The following is a 20,057-nucleotide window of genomic DNA, read 5'->3' as shown; positions in this document are numbered from 1 at the left end:
CCGCTTTCTTGCTCAAAGATTCTGTTACATCAATGCCCTCCAATTTTGCCATTTCCTCCTCGTTCCACAATACAAGCGGAAAGTTGACTGTGCCTTACCTCAGTTAGATTGATATAAGACCTGAATTAAGAACGGCTTGAGTGATACCGCTAATATTTTTCTCCATGACTTCCTTGATTCGATGAAGAATGCCGCAGAACATGCCAGAGCCGGTCAAACAAATGATGACTTCCGATTCGTGGCCGATGTAGACACATGATACTCGGTCGGCTGCAGAGACGAATCCTTCAACAGCATCAACAGCTGGCGCGAAAGGAAACCCCGTAAACAGTGCACCACGCTTCTTGAAAGTTTTCGCAGCCTGTATCATCTGACTTTTGCTATCAGAATCTTTCATTGAGGAAAGCGATTTCTCTAAAATTCCGATCGCAGCCCCAAACCCCTGACCCCTTCTCGTGGCCTCCAAACCAGCTCTGTACATCTGTAGTGCCTCCTTGAAGTCAGAGATCAGGCTTCCCAAAGACCTATTTTCTTCGAGAGCTCTGCAAAATGACACCAATTCTTTTGTAGTGACATAGTGTCTGTCGCATCGACCTTCGGCATAGCTGCGAGTCGACACTGGCTCGTGGATGGAACAGTCAGATTCGTCAAATATAGACAACAATGCCCCCTGATAGGCAAAAAGATAAATTGCGTGGGAGAGTTTCGTGTACCGCAAGATACGAGACAGATTTGGATCCTGGGGAATCCTTGAAATAACTGATTTGCGCAGAAGGGCTGGCCCTTGGATTGAGGAAGGTTGACTCAACGATTCATTTCCGATATGAAGCTCTTTCGGTAAAATGGCATTCAGGAGGTGTTGAGCTGCATGCTTGTTGTCGATGCTTATTCGGAGGGAAGACAAATGCTGCCAGAGTAAGACCAATAGTCCACCGTCAGCAACTGAGTGATCGACTCTCCCGGCAGCTGTCCCATCGGGGAAAATCGAAAATCCGAGAACGTTGTCAGAATACACGCAGCTGTTGTCTTCCTTTGCTAGCTTCAGTTTTTCATCCTGGTCCAAAGGCAATGCGGTGTGCAACGCAACTGAAACGATCGCGGACTCAATATCGTCGATCGCCTCTGGATTAATTTTCACATAGCGATGTCTTAACTCAGCCCAGCACTGTCGTTCCATCAATGTTGAGTACAGTGCTATGTTGATTGATTTTGGTTTTGCCGATGAGATGTGAAGGATGTTTTGAACTTGTGTTGCCAGCACCGATACTGGAACAGGCCGTAATTGTCTGTCTAGTATACAGACTCTGAAAGTATGTCCATTCGAAAAAAGGACTGCATGCGAGGATCTAGGAGAGGTCTTCAGAACGTCAATGTCGTGACCCGGTACTCGAGTAGTAGCAAATATATCCCGAAGCTGCTGCGTCTCAAAACGATTCCCTTTTCGATCACAGCCTATCGCATGAACCGTATCAAGTGAGGTGATTGCCATGGCGACCTTGTGAAGAAGCCTGGCTGTTGAAATTGTTTGACTTTCTGCAGGACTAGAAAGGATTGCAACTTGCGACATATCGCAAAGTGGGCCGCGAAATGACAGATATCGTAACCTTAACTGGTTCGTGAACCAATTTCTAGACGACAAACTACCCATCATCCGGGACACCTCAGCCTGAAATTTGTTTTCCAATTCTGGCTCTAGTGATACGACAGATTGGCGGAGATGCCCCAAATCAAGATTCTTGTTTCCAACGGCAGCCTTTTCGATTATGTTATCGACTAAGTTTGCATAGGATGGGTTTGGAAATGAGGGAAGACGTTCATCTTGGGAAAGCGAGTAAAGAATGAGTCGCTGAAGATTGGCTCCTTGTGAGCCATCTTTCCCAATAGTCGGGTTCATAATGTTGGTTGCCACTGTGGTGGTAGACACACGCAGAAATAGAAAGATTTGAAAACCCGAAAAGCTCAAAAAGCGAGCTAACGTTAGGATATCTGTAGATCTGAAGAATCTTTGCAGTTCCCAGGATAAAATGAAATATGTGTAAAGAAAAAGGCACGGCGTAGTTGAGCAATCCCGCGCCGAAGGAATCTTTTAGAAACCCGATACGCGTATTTGGTCCTTGCTAATTTTAAACTTCTCTATTCTAGGAATGGGAGGTTATTTTCTGTCAAGGATTCAGGAGTCTGAGTCTGGGGGCATAAAAAGATGCCGTGGGGGTTCGACTAAGCCTTGAAACTAAATTGGGCACCGCCGCATCAGCCCGTTGGGGGTTGGAAGCGCCCCCGTCAGCACCATTCAATCCCTGGCTGTACAGGCCCCTGAAGAAGCTGCATTAGCATGGTGTAACAGAAAATACAGGCGACAAGAAGGTTGCTTGATTGCGTCACGACCAGAACTGACTATATACACGCGGCTGCCTCAGTAACACCTTGATGAGAAGCGTCCACTTCCTTTGCGAGCTACCTTATCAAAAAAAAAGGGGGGGGAGGCTTTTTCGTCACAACATTCACAATATCTTTTACTCTTCTCGCTATCACCAAAGTCAACATGACGGGCAATGATCCAACATTTCGAAATTACGCACCTGCAGCCGCAGCCAAATATGCTGCTCTTCGTCCAGGATACTCTGAAAAGGTGATCAACACCGTGATCGAGGTGCATGAATGCACCGGAGGCCAAATGGATCTGCTCCTCGATGTCGGATGTGGTCCAGGAACTGCCACCCGCTCTTTGGCTCCCCTTTTCCAGCACGCTTTTGGGTCCGATCCAGGAGAGAGCATGATTGAGACAGCCCAGGAAACTGCGCCTCTGACTGCAAGCGGCGAGAGAACGAAATTTATTGTCTGCGCAGCGGAAGACCTTACCTCGATTTCGGAGATTCGACCAGGCACAGTCGACTTGATCAGTGCTGGAACGGCCGCTCATTGGTTCAACCTCCCTGAATTCTATACATCTGCTGCAAAGATGCTGAGACCAGGTGGCACTATAGCTTTGTGGTGTACTGGGTCCTTGTATTGCGATCCTTACTCAACTCCCAACGCGGGGAAAGTCCAACAAGTCTTCGCCGATGTTCATCGAGAAATCCTTGGAGCGTACGAGCTACCTCAAAATAAACTCTATCGGGAACTTTATCAAGACCTGGAATTACCTTGGACCATCAAAGATTCGGATCCTAGCATCCAGGCGGCTATGGCGGCATTTGACCAGTCCAAGTTCAAACGGGTAGAGTTCAACAAGAATGGTCAACTTGAGCCAGGTCAGAAATATGTTCAAAGTATGACTAGCTCGCTCAAAATGTTGCAACATGGGCTAGGCACCACGAGTGGGGTCAACAGATGGCGCGAAGCTCATAAAGAGCAATTGGAAAGGGGAGAAGTTGAAGACTGCGCGGTATATATGATCAGAAGGGTGAAAGAAGCTATGGCCGAAGTTCCAGAAGGTGAATGCAGAGATTGGATAGAGGGAGGTAGTCCTGTTGGCATGATATTCCTAAAGAAAAAGGAAGAATATTGATACAGGACCAATGAGAATTTAGATAGTGATTAAGGATCTTACTGGCCGTACCGAGTGCCACATCATTCATATCGCACGTGCACTTGTAAGGACTTCTCTCGATGGAAAAGGTTTCTATGTCGAGGACCAAGAAACACTGCTTGAAACACTGCGCACGGCTGTGACAATATCACTGTGACGTATGTAGGGGAAAAATGAATTCTTAATGGACAAATATGGGTTCCATCTCGAGCCATATAGAGAATCTGAGATGAACACTTTTCCGGATGTCATGAGCAAGAGATATAATATCATCAATACTTGCCCCTCCATGATTAACGAGCACTAGACTGTGTCTGTGGTCAACTCCAACTTTGTTTCCCTGGTAGCCCTTCCAGCCACATTGGTCTATCAGCCAAGCTGCAGCTAGCTTGGCGCATTCTCCAGGTTGCTCATAAGCTTTGATAGCTGAATATTGCATCTTCAGCGTGTAAAGTTGTTTTCTGGGTATCACAGGATTCTTGAAGAAGCTTCCTGCATTGCCAATGAGCCGTGGATCTGGCAGCTTCCTTCGACGGATGCGACATACTGCATCAAATACGTCCCTCGGTTTTATAATCCCACGATCAATAGAAGATAATTCCCAATCATTCTTGAAATCTGGGTAGTCCAGCTTTGCTTCCCAACCCTCGCGTCTCACTTCCAATGAGACGCTGATGATCAACCATCGCCTTGCGTCAAGAGATTGGAAGCGACTCTTCCGATATGAGAACACGCACTCCTCTCTCGACAAGACAACAAAGCGCCGCTCCTTCATATCCCATGCGGTGACATCGAGAATGAAGTCACCTATCTCGACACCGTATGCTCCAATATTTTGCACGGGTGCGGCACCCACAGTGCCAGGAATGAGCGCTAGGTTCTCGAGGCCACCCCATCCTTGCTCGACACTCCAAGTAACGAGATCGTGCCAGTTTTCCCCTGCCATGGCCTCGATAATAATTCTCCCATTGCCTTCTGTCTTCCATTTAAGGCCACGCATCACCTGGTGTACAACGAGGCCTTCTACGCGGGAAGGCAGAATGGTGTTGCTGCCCCCACCGAGAATCCAAACTTGTTCGTACTCTGATGCAAAGTTTGACAGTTCAATAAGCAAATCGAGAGAATAGATTCGGACATAGTTCGAAGCTAAACTTCTCAAGCCGAACGTATTGAAACTCTCTAGATCTTGAATAGTTGGTATTAAGGCTTTTGTTCCTCCAACTGTCGAAGGGGATGTAGGTGTCTTTAGAGACTTCATAGTGGGGCAGATAATTACAAACAGGGTCGCAGGTGGGGTCTGGAAAAAAGAAACGTTGAAAAGCAAAGAGGCGGGTCGGAGTGAAGGATGGGCCTTATAATAACATTGGTCAAAGATGGCGCAGCTGATGCTCGTGTAAAAAGCCACTTGCCGATAGGTGCATCCTAATTGCCATCGTCGCTCAAGTAGCCCCAATCCATCGCTTTTGCTCCTGTGGGTGATTCTAAAAGCAGAAGTTTCTGAGCGTAGAGAGTCATAATGCAAAAAGTCAGTTTGTTAGCAGGTAATAGACGTGGTAACTTGATTTCCTTTAGTTATATTTAATGTAACTCAAGCAATGTTAGATTCCGCGATGCCCAACAAAATTAACATACACGGTACGATGAGCGGCCGGAGGTCTGCCTGCCCATTAACTTCCAACAAGTAGGAGAGGTGGTTATTGCGGTAATTTTGTATAATACTGTATTTTTTATAAGATAAGAAAACCGACTTAGATTCCATGACAGGATTTGGTCTCTTGTTGCCATATCAACTCTCCTCTGGGACCCAAGTGTACACCCTCGCGCCATATACTTGCACCAACGTCAGCAAATTTGTCCTCGATACTTTCATACCCGCGGTCTATCAGCGAGATATCCTCAATCATGGTGTAGCCGTTTGCACAGAGGCCAGCAAGAACTAATGCGGCTCCAGCCCTTAAATCCGATGCTCTTACAGTGGTCCCAATCAGTGTTGGAACCCCAATGATGACCGCTTTCCTGCCGTGAACACGAATTTGAGCCCCCATTCGATTCAATTCCAGCACATGCTCAAATCTGTTTTCGAAGATATTTTCAGTGATGGTGCTAATTCCAGGAACAGTAGCAAGCAATGTCATAAGTTGTGCTTGCATATCTGTCGGTATCCCTGGGAAAGATGCTGTTTCGATAGTTATCGCTCGCGGGTTTGTTGCTCGATACACCATTATAGTATTGCCATCCACAAAAATGGTGGCTCCAAGCTCCTCGAGTTTCTTCTGGAGAATTGTTTGGTGAGTAACTATACCTCCCACGATCGTCAAAGGTTGCCCAGCTAAAGCACCAGCCACCATATAAGTCCCACATTCAATGCGATCCGCCATGATTCGGTGTGAGGCAGGCTTCAGTGACGATGTACCACAGACTTTTATAGAACTCGTGCCCGCGCCTTTGACTAAGGCGCCCATCTTGATCAGAACAGTTACCAGGTCCACAATCTCTGGCTCTCTCGCTGCGTTGAAGATGAAAGTTGTTCCTTCTAAACTAGCAGCTGCCATGAGGATATTTGCGGTTCCCGTTACAGTGGGAACGTCGAATCTGACTTCCCCAGGTCGTAAACCTGTCAGAGCTTTTGCCTCAATAACTCCTCCATCCAAAGACACGTCAGCCCCCAGAGCCCGAAGACCCTTCAGGTGTTGGTCAATAGGTCGAGTACCTATGGCGCAACCTCCTGGGAATGGAAGTTTGACGTATCCAAAGCGTGCTAAAAGCGGCCCAAGAAATAGAATCGATCCTCGTATTGTGCGTGCGAGGCTGGCAGGAATCTCGTTAACTGTAATATCGGATGTTTGAACATGCAGACGATCATTCAGATGGTACACCTTGGCCCCTAAATGCTGCATAATCGAGCACATCTCCGTAATATCTAGTAGATTCGGGACATTTTCGAGGGTATTTTCGCAGCGGTTGAGGAGGGTAGCGGCAAGGATTGGAAGGCTCGCGTTTTTAGATCCTGAGACACGAATGGTTCCTTTGAGGATATTGTTGCCGCTCATCTGGAGGACTGGTCTTTTGGTCATGTTAAGTAGTGAACTTGGTATATCCTGAAGCATGCTAGGCAGTATCTCGCCGGCAACCAGACCTTTAAGAATTATGACTTTAAACTAGATGAATTGCTAACGCAATAGCATTTCCCACAAAATGTATGGTCGCTTATTAATAAATAGTTGAGGTTATTCTAAAAACTTTCCTAAGATCGTTCTAGCGTCCAAACCGAGTTTTCCGCATTACTAGTTTACTAGGGTCCAGTTGATGTAAGATTTATTATGGGTAGGGTGAGCAGGATGTAGGGATGCTAAAATTATATAATTTAGGACTTGCATACGTAATATCGTAAAATAATCACTCCGACTTGATTATGGTGATATTATCTTGCATATGAGACATAGCCAATCAGAAGCCTCCATTTGACTAGCGCGGTTTCGTGCTCCTCCCCAACAATCAAATCCACTAATTTACCCTTTTCCACGTGCCGAATTATGCACGATTTTATACGCTCTTTTATGCAGTATTTTATGTATTATAATATTGGCGACTTGATTATTATATAATTACGCCGGACTTGATTATTATATAATTGTAATAATTATAAATCGTGCATCCCTAGCAGGATGTGTGGTGGCTGAAACGCGCGTGTTCAAGGATTAGAGAAAAGGGAGTTTGGTCGCATACCCAATTAAAAGTACGCTGCCTGTCATTCCTCACAGTACTATATATAATACGTATTAATAGGGACACAACTACGTTGTATCCCTTCGTCTGGTGAGACATGTCCAGCGCTAGCAAGGGGGCCTGGCTCAGGGCGGAAATCTCTTAAATTAGATCAATGCATGCAGAGTGTTCTCATCACACCTTCCCCCACCCTCATCCTGCGACGGCGCGTGTAGTTCCTGCCGCAGCGTTTTGTCATGCAGCAGGCCGAAGACTACATACAGCGCAATGCTGCACTAAGTCCACGGAGCCTTTAAGCAACTTTGCAAACTCGATTACATTGTCGCCCATTTCAAGCTTTAGAGTCCTTATGGCAAACGCGGCTTCAAGAATACAAAGATTTATTCGGGGGAAACATGAAAAAGCCCCAAGAGCGGAAGACCAGCAGTTTGAACTGCATCATGAACCCAGCCAAATTGCGACATTTGATACACCTCAATCTTCGCAAAACGGCACCACTCAAATCACATATGCGACTTTATACCGATACGCAACCCCATGGGATTTATGCTGCCTGGCTTTGGCTGCTACTACGGCCGTTGCAGCCGGCGCTGCCCTGCCCTTGATGAGTGTTATTATTGGAAACCTGTCAGGAAGCTTCGCAGACTATTTCAATGATCACAAGGCAAGCGATATATCAGCAGTCCTGCAACGGCATGTAGTATACTTTGTGTATCTTGCTGCTGGCGAATTTGTACTCATTTACCTTTCGACCGTACTGTTTGTATATACCGGTGAAAAAATATCGTCCAAGATTCGAACATCTTATTTGCAGGCCATCTTAGCCAAGGATATTGCCTTTTTCGACCATACTGGCGCTGGCGAGGTTACAACATGCCTGACTGCTGATACCAATTCAATCCAAGAAGCTATCTCAGAAAAGGTAGCCCTTATTCTCAATGGGATTGCTTCGTTTATTGCCGCGTTCGTCATCGGATTTGTCAGGTTTTGGAGACTGACAGCGATTTGCATGTCTACCGTATTCGCTATCATTCTTGCCATGGGGGTTTCAAGCTACTATATTACTCTGTGGAACAGACTTTCCCTCGATCATTTCGCGGCCGGCAGTAATGTTGCAGAGGAAACTATCAGTTCCATTCGGTTAGTGAAGGCCCTTAAAACCGAGAAAGCCTTTGCCTCCGCATATGACGAGCATCTTCAAGCAGCATTGCGGGAGAGTATCCGAAGCCGAGTCACGTTGGCATGCATGATAGGATCAGTAAGCTGTATTGTCTTTCTGAATTATGGTCTAGCATTTTGGATGGGCGGTCGCTTCATTGGGAGTGGAGAGACTGACAAGGCCGCGGTTTTGACAATCATTATGGCTATTATGATGGGAATCTTTGCTGTCGGAAATTTGGCACCAAATATACAATACCTTTCAGCTGGTGTCGCAGCTGGGTCAAGAATATTTGGCGTCATCGATCGCTCTTCGTCGGCCCCCATAAAGCCAGGCGCGGAGCTTGAGTTCGTGAGGGGTGACTTGGAGCTCCGCAATGTGGGGCACATTTATCCCACACGACCCAGTGTTATCGCCCTCGATAATGTCAGTTTTACAGTTCCAGCTGGGAAGACAACAGCAATCGTTGGCTACTCAGGGTCAGGCAAGAGCTCTGTCTTAAGTCTCATTGAACGATTCTACGACCCAGTAAGTGGGGTCATTTCACTCGACGGGCACGATATTGGCTCTCTAGATGTTCACTGGCTACGGCGACAAATTGCGTTTGTGGGACAAGAGCCGGTCCTATTCAACAAAAGCATCAGAGATAACATTGCTGATGGAATTGTTGATTCTCCATATGAGTTTGAGACAAAAGAGCAGCAAGAGAAACGCATTATCAAAGCTGCCATGCAAGCAAATATTCACGATTTCATATCCCTCTTGCCTGGAGGCTATGAGACTTTAGTTGGTGAAAAGGGTGTCTTGCTCTCAGGTGGGCAGAAGCAACGTATAGCTATCGCGAGGGCTATTATCCGAAACCCTAGGATTCTTTTACTCGACGAGGCAACTTCAGCGCTAGATACGTCCGCAGAGAATATAGTTCGAGTAGCACTTGAAACAGCAGCAGCGAATCGAACTACGATTGTGGTCGCCCACCGACTTTCAACAATCAGAAATGCTGACAAAATTGTCGTGTTGGATAAGGGTGCCATCGTTGAAGAAGGCAACCACGAATTTTTGCTAGCCAAAGGCAATATTTATGCTTCGCTGGTAGCTAGCCAAAGGTTGGATAACATTTACGAAAACTCGACGTCTAAGCTCGACCAATTTGACTTTGACTGGAATGCAGTCAAAATTCCATCTTGGAGGTTCAAAGACCACATCATTGTCGAAAATGATGGTGAATTTGGAGCTATACCGACAGGCCTCACCTGGAATGAATCGTCAACAACTATCCGGTTGCCAACTACCAAGATGGGAAAGTCCTCTAGCGAGGTGCAATCATCACTATGGCTCGTTGTCAAATTTATTGCGACGCTCACTCGGCAAGACCTAAGATATCTAATACTAGGACTCATTTTCAGCACAATCAACGGCGCCGTTCAACCTGTACAAGGGGTCTTCTTCGCCCAGGCTATTGTGGCCTTATCGCAGCCATTTCCTGGATCAAAAAATTTCCTGCATACAATCAATTTCTGGGCTTGGATGAACGTCATGATCGCCATAGTGCAATTAATTGTTCTTCCAGCACAAGGACTTATGTCGGCCATTTGCACCGAACGACTCGTTTTCAAAGCCCGTTCTCGTGCATTCAGATCGATAACACAGCAAGAAATACCGTTTTTTGACCTGGAAGAGAACTCTATTGGAGCACTCACCTCGTTCCTGTCCACTAAGATCAACCACCTTTTAACTCTTTCTAGTCAGACACTCAATATTCTAGTATCATGCTTGTCGACTATTATCATAGCCGTTAGTGTCTCCATGGCCGTCGGATGGAAGTTGGCCATTGTTTGCCTATGTACGGTTCCCGCTATCCTCGGAACTGGTTATTTGCGAGTCAAATCTATCGCGAACTTCCAAAAGTCTGCCCAGGCCGCATACCAAAAATCTGCAGGGTTTGCTTGTGAATATATCAATGCTATAAGAACTGTAGCGTCACTCACAATGGAGAATCGAATTCTCGAGGCGTATTGTCTGCAGATCTATGCCCACACCAAAAGCTCATTGTGGTCAAACCTGTTGAACAGCGCATATTATGCGGCTTCACAATCGATGATCTTCCTAGCGTTGGCGATTGGATTTTGGTATGGGGGTATTCTGCTGAGCCGTGGCGAGTATACGCTCCTGCAAGTCTTTCTCATCCTTTCCGAGATTATCTTCAGCATTCGATCTGCCGGGACTGCTTTCGCTTTCGCCGGCGACATTGCCAAAGGAGGGGTGGCTGCTGCAGAGATACGCCAGCTTATCTGTGGAAAAGCAATAACTGAGGAAAGTGGCGAAGGGGGTCAAGTAATCGAGAGAATTGAAGGGCATATTGAGTTTCGAGACGTCCATTTTAGATACCCAGCAAGACCAGATGCCCCGGTCCTACAGGGGCTGAGCATGAAAGTTCAGGCGGGCCAAAGTATCGCCTTGTTGGGCTCCTCGGGAAGCGGCAAGTCAACTGTTATTGCGCTTCTTGAACGATTCTACGAACCTTTGGCGGGAGAAATCCTTCTTGACGGACAAACTATAACTTCACTGAATCTCAACGATCTGAGGAAGCACGTGGCACTCGTAAGCCAAGAGCCACTAATGTGTCAAGGAACGATCAAGGACAACCTCCTGCTTGGCTTTGACACCACGAACAATGCGACAGCAATTGTGCCCGAGGATAAAATAATTGAGGCATGTAAAGAGGCAAATATTTACGATTTCATCCAGTCTCTACCGTAAGTGTTCGTTCCCTTATACAGCAACAGTTCATCTCTACTCACAAGCGGTTGCGTCTCAGTGAAGGATTTTCTACTCAGGTCGGCCCAAAGTCAATCCTCCTCTCAGGAGGCGAGAGACAACGATTAACTATCGCCCGTGCCCTCCTTCGCGATTCTAAGATTCTATTACTCGATGAAGCAATGTCTTCCCTCGATGCCCAATCCGAAGAACTAGTACTGCAGGCCCTTGAGAGAGCCTCAAAAGGTCGAACTACTATAAGCATTGCGCATAGGCTGAGCACTATTCGGCATACAGACTGCATTTTTGTGATTGATGGAGGGGCTGTAGCTGAGAAGGGAACACACGAAGACTTGATGAATATTGAGGGCGGGCACTATCGGAATCTCGTATTAAGAGAGCATCTAAGAACTAAATCACATTAACAAGCAGTTAAATTGTCTTAGCTTAGAATCTTATATAGAGTATATGGCTTTAATTTATAGTATTATAAATTAATTATAATAGAGATTAATATTTCTGTTTATTTAAAGTAATATAATATAATTATTTATTAACTTATTACGAGTAAGTTTTAACTTTAATAAGTTAACTAAAAATATAAAAGCAAGAAAACTACTTATTATATATAACTAATAAGGGAATTATTTATTTATTAAATATACTTTTTAATTTTTATTAAAAATAATTTTTATTATAAAGTAATATAAGAATAATTAAGAAAAAGCTAAGTCTTTCTTATTTATTAATTTAAATCTAAATACTTTCTTTCTTATTAATACTTTTGAAATATTAAAAACACTAGTAGCCTTAATATTATATAATAATAAAGTGTTTTATATATAAGCTAATATAAGTAAAATCGCAATCGTCTAATTGCTTCTAGGCCTCCTACTATTAACGAAGCCAACGGAAACAACAGGGTCGCCCTATTAGCCGCAAGCCTGGCCAGGTGCGGATATCCTGTGCACGGGCCATATTCGTTTCCCACTTCGTCTCCAGGCCGAAGAGTCATAGTGTACGAGTGAGTTGAGGTTCACGCGAACTGGGTTTAATAATAAACTTTGTGTTTTGATTTTAGCGCAGTATATAGCTTGACGGAAATCAGTGTGTCAAATGATTAGGTTTGATTTGATTAGGCCCCCCTACTCAAATCAAATCAAGTCAAAATCAAGCTAATCAAATCATACTTAATTATAATTAAAGATAATCAAAGATAATTAATTAAAATTATCACGTGATTACGTACATGACTCTAGAGCTGCGGAAGCCGAGATAAGGCTAAAATAAGGTCTGGGCTAGCCGTATTCGGTATTGCTAAAGGCGCTCTTTACTAAACCAGACCTAGCGCTAATTAGTAAGCGAAGCCAAAGGCGCTAGAACCTCCTTGATTTCCAGTGTTACAGTAGTAGTAAAGAGCTTGAATTGAGCTAAAGGCTATCTGCCAGGCTAAGGAAGCACTGGCTACATGCTAAGTCACGTGCAATAGCACCACGTGACTGGTACCACATAACAAAAACTAGTTTATTATTTTAGATTTAGACTAATTTTATACTCTTATATATGCTTTATAGATTTTATTTATATTTTATTAATATAGCTATTAGTTATTTAATAATCTTTAGAAATGCCTAAGAAAGTATACTTTTATATTATCACGTGATGATTATAATTAATTATAATTAATTATAATAAAAATCAAGCTAATCAAATCATACTTAATTATAATTAATTCTAATTAATTCTAATTAATTAGCCTTGATTATTTTTTGACACACTGACGGAAATGATACTATGGGAAGGGCTTACTATCGCATTCGGAGGCAGGGAAAATTAGATCTCAGCTACTATTTATCCATGCGCGAGCGGTTTGTACTTTAGTTACGTTGTCAGCTTCGCTGCCTGACTGACTCCTTCAAGGAGGTCCTCTGAGATAAATACAAAAACATTATATTATTCACGCTAGAATGTCCCGGCCATCGTTATACTCATGCTTGGTTTAAACTATAACGTCCACTCCTGCGTAGCGGAAAACCCTGCTTGTCAGGAAAAATGATAGGTACTTTGACTAAGAGTGTCTCAAAATCTATATACACCTTAATTTCTCTTGTATATTCTGCATCATATCTAGCTTAGTGATAACGGCTGACCGATTCGGTCGACCGAGTGCAGATGCTGGCTTCGTCTTTCACCCTCTGCTTTCCCAGAATCGTTTTCGGATTGTGGGCCGAAGTTGATCTGTAACATGGATTCTTAGCGGCTATTGTTTTGGCCGTGGACTAAGAGCGTGAGCTGTCGGGGTTTTTTGAGGGTGACTTGGCCGTACCGAATTAGTGAGAAATTACAATTGGTTTCCCTAAATGCAAGGAGAATAGTGCAAGGAGAGAAGCCAAGTCTGGGCTTTTGCGGTTGTTTGTATTCCGTACAGAGCTGTTGACAGGGCACGTAACGCATGTGCTTAGAGCTCACAGGCACCTAGTCTCTCCACAAGTCTCAACCCGTCACCCATTTTCTCTACTTCTCTCTTTGAGAAAGTCTTGCACGCTCTCATTAAGAAAGGCTGGCAAGATCGCTGCTGTGCATGCCGTTCGACGACCGACACCGGAATCGACTAACGCTTCGACGAGGGCCTTTTCAAGCCCCTTCTTCTCCATCTCTTTCAAACTTGGTTTTTCTAAAACTAGTTCCCTCAGAAAATTTGAAAGGAGGTCCATTGCCAACAATTCAAGGACTGAGTGTCCATATACCTTAATAACAAATTCAGCTGTTTTTGTGGCTCTTCTATATTGCTTCAGTAAATAGCAAACTCTTTTCTTTCGGTCTGTATAGAGGGGAGTGGGTGAGCGTGGGGGACATATGCGGTATGACTATACGCGCTATCGGCGTGAGACAGCTCGAAAACTGTCTTGCTGCCCGTGAAATTCATTATACCCGGGGAAGCTCCACTCAATCTTCCATCAGATCCTCTAAACCAGACACCCAGATAGTCAACGAAAATGAAAACTTCCTTTGATAGTACCTTCTTGATATTGACTTCCTTTGCCTTGACCTTTGCCTTGACCTTTGCCTTGAAAACGGGCTCACTTTCGCTGTCGGCCTGGCAACCCCCAACTACGAATAGAAATTCGTGCGATTCGGAAGCGCAGTCGTTCCGTGACTGCGAGTGAAAGTACATAGTGAGACTCAAGAGGGCCTGTATAACCTTTCGCTGACGCTCTGCTTCGTCACTAAAGCTAACTCTAATTTTCGGGTCGAAACATCCAATCCGTAGCTTCAATAATCCTTCTAGAGATTTATTGGGTGACTCCCCTGGGCGTGGTCTTACAAATGCACCTGCTCCTTTGAACAATATGGTCTATAATGTTGTCCAGGTTCCTCCTAAATTTAGCAAGGGCATTATCCTTTGCATAGCGCCGTAAACCTTTGTGGCCATTTCGTCTATCTCTTTGGAACCTGGCTGAAACTCCTGCAAAGAGATTTGCGACATTAGCACTCGGTAGGCCCTAATGTATGCTTCGTCGCCGCGACTGGGCAGAACTGAATCCGAATTGTTGAATGGTATCAGTTCTTCCGAGGATAACGGTTCACCATTATTATCCTTAATAGCTCTGTGACAATCGGCATATGGTGGGTGAGATGGACCATTCCAAACTCCCAAGGGCATTATCAATCCCTTAACTTGATGGATATGGCTCGCTAAGTGACTCGCTTCAAAGCCCTCCGTCAATGGAAAATCCTTTAATAGAGGGTCGCCTACATAACTTCGCAATATAGCGCATAGTAATACTAGCAAGAGAGTTGAGATGAGTTATACCACTCCGGCCGACTAATGCAGTTGTCTAATCCCCAAGTTTTGACTTATAAAGCCTGTCAGAGTGAGAACTATTCCGATTAAAGTCATTATAGCGTTAAATATACTCTTTTTGAGACCGAGCCACGTTTCTTTGTCTTCAGCTTCACTTTCGGATTTCTCGGCTTCAGGTACTTTTGTTCTTGGTAGAAATATTGTTCTCCTAGAGATGGCCACGCGTGGATTGGTCTCGTTGTTAAAAATTGCGTATATAGGAAGATTTATTAACGGTATTTTTTTCTAAAGCCTAATAATACGGAATATAGTATTACCTTCGAGATTACTACTACTATTATCCGGTATGATTTCTTCTCTGCCTTATATTAAACTGGCAAAACGCAATATTGGCAGAGGTTCTACTATTAACTCTTTTATATAAGATTCCATAACTTGTATATAAAAATATAATTCTATAGTAATAAAGGTTATACCAATTGCCCAAAGCGGAAAACTATATAGAGCTATAATATAGCCGGCTCGAGGCCATTAGTAGTAATATACCGCTAATATATTAAAGGCAAAGACTATAGCCTATATAATAGTTCTTATTAATATTATAAGCTATAGCTATATTTGACTTGATATAGCTATAGTAATATTAAGAGTCAAATTTGGATCTCTTCCTTTTAGCTTATTAGCTAGCCGAGTTTTATCTGAACTATCTTTTATGGGATTATGAATTGTATTTGGGTCTTTAATATCCGAATTGTTTAGTTAATTATGTCTCGTATGTTTCCGAGGATATTTCTAACTAGAGGGGTCTTTAATACAGTATAAAGTAGTACTCAATCCAGTCTCGGGAAGTATATTACCAAGAGTAGATTACAATATCTATATACCTGGAAATAACTCTTTATAGCCGATCTTTTTGCTTTCGGTATAGATATATTCTATTATTTGCGAGTCTCTATATTAGTAAATAATTTATTATCCATTCTAGATCTTGCGGATATTCTTAGAAGTAGAGGAAAGGATATTCTTCTCTTCGTTATCTGGCAAGTCTCGGACTCTGAATCGAAGTTAATATCTTTCTCCTGAAAGGTTACTAGAAATTCTTATCTCCCGATAATGGATTTCATTAACGGATAACTACTAATATGTATGGCACTAACAAGTACTGTCATGATTCTAATCGGTGCGAGGGCGAGGAGAATATCGGCACCCCACCCCATAGAAGTAGCCAGGTACTGCTTTGTGATCTCGTTACCAAATAGTCCAAGTAAAGGTGCAAAGTCGGTAAATAACCCATTTATAAGGCTTCCGACGTCAAAATTCGAGCTCCCAGGAGCGGTCGCGTTACCAGCTATTGCTGAGGCCATGGTTGGGGAAAATGGGATAAGAGATTGGAATCGTGATGGAGTGAACTGCGGGGGAAGCAATGACTTTGTAGTGCATGCATGATCTGCTGACACCATGATTTCCTTTGAGGCTGCTGTAGTTGTGGTTGGTGGACCGTGCCCCGATTTGTGTCCAAAGACGCAAACGAGCCTTTGATTATGGATCAGGGGATTCAAGAATAGTTTCGGTGTCTGTGCGGTATCTTGTAGGCTCTTCATACCTGTGCCCGAAGATTTTGGGGGAGATCATATGTCCAGATCCGCTAAATGAAGCAGTATACCTGGAATCATGGCTCGATCACATATCGCCGGCCACAATTCTTTCATTCTGGGATATATTTTGTATTAGAATTGCAATGAAATTTTTTTGGAAAGCTTGGCTATTAACTCACGTGAAGATTTCGGTAGTGCTCCGCCATCGCTTATAAAGAATTTCCGAGCATCTAATCCTCACATCAACATCTCACTTGCAACCAAGGACATCGAAATGCCCACGCCAGCATCGGATCTTGTTTAAGTGTGAAAACGATATAGAGATCTGTTTAGAGCACCGCCACCAGAGGAACTATAGTGATACGACTTCGACCAAGATGAATTCCTCCAAGCACGCTAACCGCTCGAGTCGCGGCCAATCCACAAGAAGTCGAGGTCGTAGTGGAAGGTCACGAGGAGGCTTCAGCGGACAGCAAACACCGATTCAGAACTGAAGCCGGTACCACCAACAAGTTGTGCCAGGTGCACCGGTTTCCATGGTCTTAAAAGTGGACCAATCCACCTGACTCGCGGGGATCACCTAAGAGGTATCAAATTCCGGTTATAATATAGTCGAGTGGGGAGAGTGCAGAGGATAGCCAGCGAAGAGACGGCCTTTTGCCTCCCCCCTCGCTTTTGCCCTCGCTTCGCCTCTCGCTTCCGTTTTGACCCCCCTTTTCCGCTTTGGGAACCCTAATTTCCGCTCGAGATGTGTCCAATTCTTGGTATATAGAAGAGCAGGCGCCTGCGAGAGACTCATATGGCACAATGGGCGGCATAATGTCTGTTTTGGTAGAGAACCGGTTGACCTCGCGATGCAATTCCTGGATTATAAACTTCTTTGACTCTTCGCTCCACAAAGGAGGCGATTTTACATCAGCGGACATGAGTCTTTGCTGTGCGCTAGTTTGAAATGAAGTTGAACAATTTGCCGTCAAGTCAGCGGATAGAGTCGAGAAGAGTTTGTAGGGGGTTCCTGTGAAGAGCTTGCAAATCAAATGAGTTCTTGTCGCTGGTGTTGAAATTAGGGGCCTGAGGCCCCTAATAGGCTTAGTAAGCCCTGGAACAGAGCCTTAGGGGCTGTGTACTAATGGAGCTTAAGCCATAGGCTTATTACTGAGTAGATTATGCCCTGTGAGGCTAAATCAGTTCAGCTGAGGTTGAATGGTTCAGTATAAGGCTCTCTGGTTTAGGGGTTTAGTGCATGTGACTTAGGGGGTTCAGGGCTATATATACGGGCTACTTACCACTGTAGAACAGCAGTCAATTCAGTACGTTTTACTTGGTTTACATTGCAAGCACGTGACCCTAGCTTTATTACTTAGCTAGTTCAACAGCTGGCGTCGACATGATGTGTCACGCCACATGGAGCTAGAAATGAGATGGAAACATCAGATCACGTGCACGGTTCTCTGCATGCTATTTTGGTGGATTGGTTTCGAATGCCTAGACCGTGGAACACGGAGGATTCTCTCCGCGATAACATCGCGTGCAGCCTTGGCGCAATGAGGCTCGCCCAAGTGGGTGATTTCCGCCACTATACTGCACTCGTAGAGTCTCATCATTGGCCGCTTCTGCTTGCAGGATCCAAGCATCCATCCGGCTGGCCACTTATCTTCTTGTGTAACCTTTCGATTGGGATGTCGGTCGCGGTCCAAAGCGGGATTGCTTAATCGAAGGTCTTTATTGGAAGCCGTCATGTTTCTTTTTCGTGTGGAACCCAGGGTTGACTGCGGGCACGACGGGCCTAGCTGCACAGAAACCTCGATCCACCACCACAACTTCGATACTGCTGACCTTCTCTGCCGTCTTCAAGACCTGGACTGGACGCATATGTTTCGCGCAGCCCAATTGAAGCCCTGTTTAATTTTTTGCTTTGTTTCCTAGCGTTTTCTAACAGTCACTTGACGCTTTCACGGCTCTCTATTCTACGCAAAAGGGAGTCAAAGGTCAGCCCGCGGGCGTAATTCTTAATATTCAATTGGTGTGGATTATCAGATGATTAAGGTGCATTATTGAAATCGTACGACTTAGGACGCGAGCGTAGTCTGACATGCTAAACGCACTCTAACTGGCTGGGTTGTTCCATATTAAAGAGGTGAAGAAAGACGATCGACGGCGACCCCAATAGCTGTCACATCACGAGCAGGTATATTTAAAGATCGGCTCGACACTAATAGCTTTATAAAACATACGTACTAGCGGTAGAGTACGGCTGAGAAAGCAGAGTGCTAAAGGAAAGTATAAGTCTATGAGATTCAAACCTGATAACATAATTACGCGGATAGGTAAAAACTAAAAATACAATATATGAGGCTGCGTTTAAGAGGCAATGAGGCTCAGCCAGTAGAGTTAATCGGTCAGGAGAAACCACGTGGCTGGTTGAATCCAAGCCTGTTGCATGATCCAGCCTGCCAACTGGCTGTCCCATATATCTAAGGAGACAAGCATGCTCTCCATTGTCTGGTAAAAGATGTTATATTCCTGCTCAGCCTCAGCCTAAAGACATTTGCTGATTATTATACTATTTCACAGAATGTTTTGGGCATTGTCTCGACCCTTCCTCAGCCTGCCTCGCATTGACTTGGTGCGAGCTGACCGTCAGCAGCTGCATCAAAACCGATCCAATTTTGTAATTATCACTGAAAATGAAGCTAATATTGCTTTCCAAAGGCATTTTGACTGTACTGTCAGTTGTTAGCCAAGCCGTAGAGCTTGTAGTGTCTACAACCGAGAACCACGAGCACGTTACTCCTACACCGCATCTATTAGTGGAAAGAGATCAGGTTATCATCGGAGGAACGTTCCTAGGCTATTATTCAACCATAGATCTTGGAACTACTTCTTGTATGTCGTCCTGCTTAGAAAAAAGGATCGATTGGACTGCAACGCTGATATCTAAATACAGGGTTGTCAGCTACTTGCGGCACCGGATACACATTCACTACGTCTTCAACCTTCTGGGCTTGCTGTTCTAGCGGAGTCGATTGCGGTGTCGATGCCTGGTTTACAACCTGTTCCGGCGACGTTGACATCGCCGGAACTCAATCGATATTGTCACAATGGTATTTCTTTACTGCTAACTTGATGGTACTCGCTAACAAAACAACAGTACTTCCCCATCCTCATGCGCAACAATGCCGCTATACAAATCACTAGGAGATCCATATCCTCTATTGGATGTACACTGCGACGGCTATGTGTTGACGCTATACGAACAGATTCCCGGCGGCTCGCCGCCCTCAACTACTAGCAGCTTATCTGGCTCTGCCACCACCTCCTCCAGCTCCTCTATCACCCGAGCCAGTAGCACCAGCTCACCTTCCATGTCCTGGCAATCAAGCTCCACACTCGCTGTCACTACCGGCCCACAGAATGGAACCAGTCCTGGTTCTTCCTCGAGCGGCTTGTCAACGAGTGGGATAATAGGCATAGCCATTGCAGTAA

The 20,057-nt window shown here is 44.6% G+C and overlaps 5 protein-coding genes across 5 annotated transcripts; 2 read left to right on the top strand and 3 right to left on the bottom strand.

The window, feature by feature from the left end:
* On the bottom strand, positions 1–1,894 carry K444DRAFT_663143 (CoA-dependent acyltransferase; the record flags this gene model as incomplete). The annotated part of the gene is made up of 1 exon (XM_024886791.1): positions 1–1,894. One exon carries the CDS (start codon positions 1,892–1,894, stop codon positions 104–106), a length of 1,791 nt encoding a protein of 596 aa, XP_024737199.1. The 3' UTR covers positions 1–103.
* Positions 1,895–2,542: 648 nt separating this feature from the next.
* On the top strand, positions 2,543–3,418 carry K444DRAFT_497022 (S-adenosyl-L-methionine-dependent methyltransferase; the record flags this gene model as incomplete). Its single annotated transcript, XM_024873289.1, has 1 exon — positions 2,543–3,418. A coding segment is annotated over one exon (876 nt), but the record flags the coding sequence as incomplete, so codon positions are not given.
* Positions 3,419–4,134: 716 nt separating this feature from the next.
* On the bottom strand, positions 4,135–6,603 carry K444DRAFT_652594 (udp-n-acetylglucosamine enolpyruvyl transferase; the record flags this gene model as incomplete). The annotated part of the gene is made up of 2 exons (XM_024885810.1): positions 4,135–4,175; positions 5,346–6,603. The coding sequence occupies 2 exons, from the start codon at positions 6,601–6,603 to the stop codon at positions 4,135–4,137; spliced, it is 1,299 nt and encodes a 432-aa protein (XP_024737197.1).
* Positions 6,604–7,444: 841 nt separating this feature from the next.
* On the top strand, positions 7,445–11,596 carry K444DRAFT_663140 (mating factor A secretion protein STE6-like protein; the record flags this gene model as incomplete). Its single annotated transcript, XM_024886790.1, has 2 exons — positions 7,445–11,170; positions 11,233–11,596. The coding sequence occupies exons 1-2, from the start codon at positions 7,605–7,607 to the stop codon at positions 11,594–11,596; spliced, it is 3,930 nt and encodes a 1,309-aa protein (XP_024737196.1). The 5' UTR covers positions 7,445–7,604.
* A 2,366-nt stretch (positions 11,597–13,962) lies between these two features.
* K444DRAFT_629278 (uncharacterized protein) lies at positions 13,963–14,835 on the bottom strand (the record flags this gene model as incomplete). The annotated part of the gene is made up of 2 exons (XM_024883036.1): positions 13,963–14,526; positions 14,593–14,835. The coding sequence occupies 2 exons, from the start codon at positions 14,833–14,835 to the stop codon at positions 13,963–13,965; spliced, it is 807 nt and encodes a 268-aa protein (XP_024737195.1).
* Between the last annotated feature and the right edge of the window lie 5,222 nt (positions 14,836–20,057).

The sequence above is a fragment of the Hyaloscypha bicolor genome, assembly GCF_002865645.1.
Source record: "Hyaloscypha bicolor E unplaced genomic scaffold K444scaffold_60, whole genome shotgun sequence".
In the NCBI taxonomy this organism is placed as follows: domain Eukaryota; kingdom Fungi; phylum Ascomycota; class Leotiomycetes; order Helotiales; family Hyaloscyphaceae; genus Hyaloscypha; species Hyaloscypha bicolor.
This window is presented reverse-complemented; position numbering and strand designations above follow the sequence as displayed.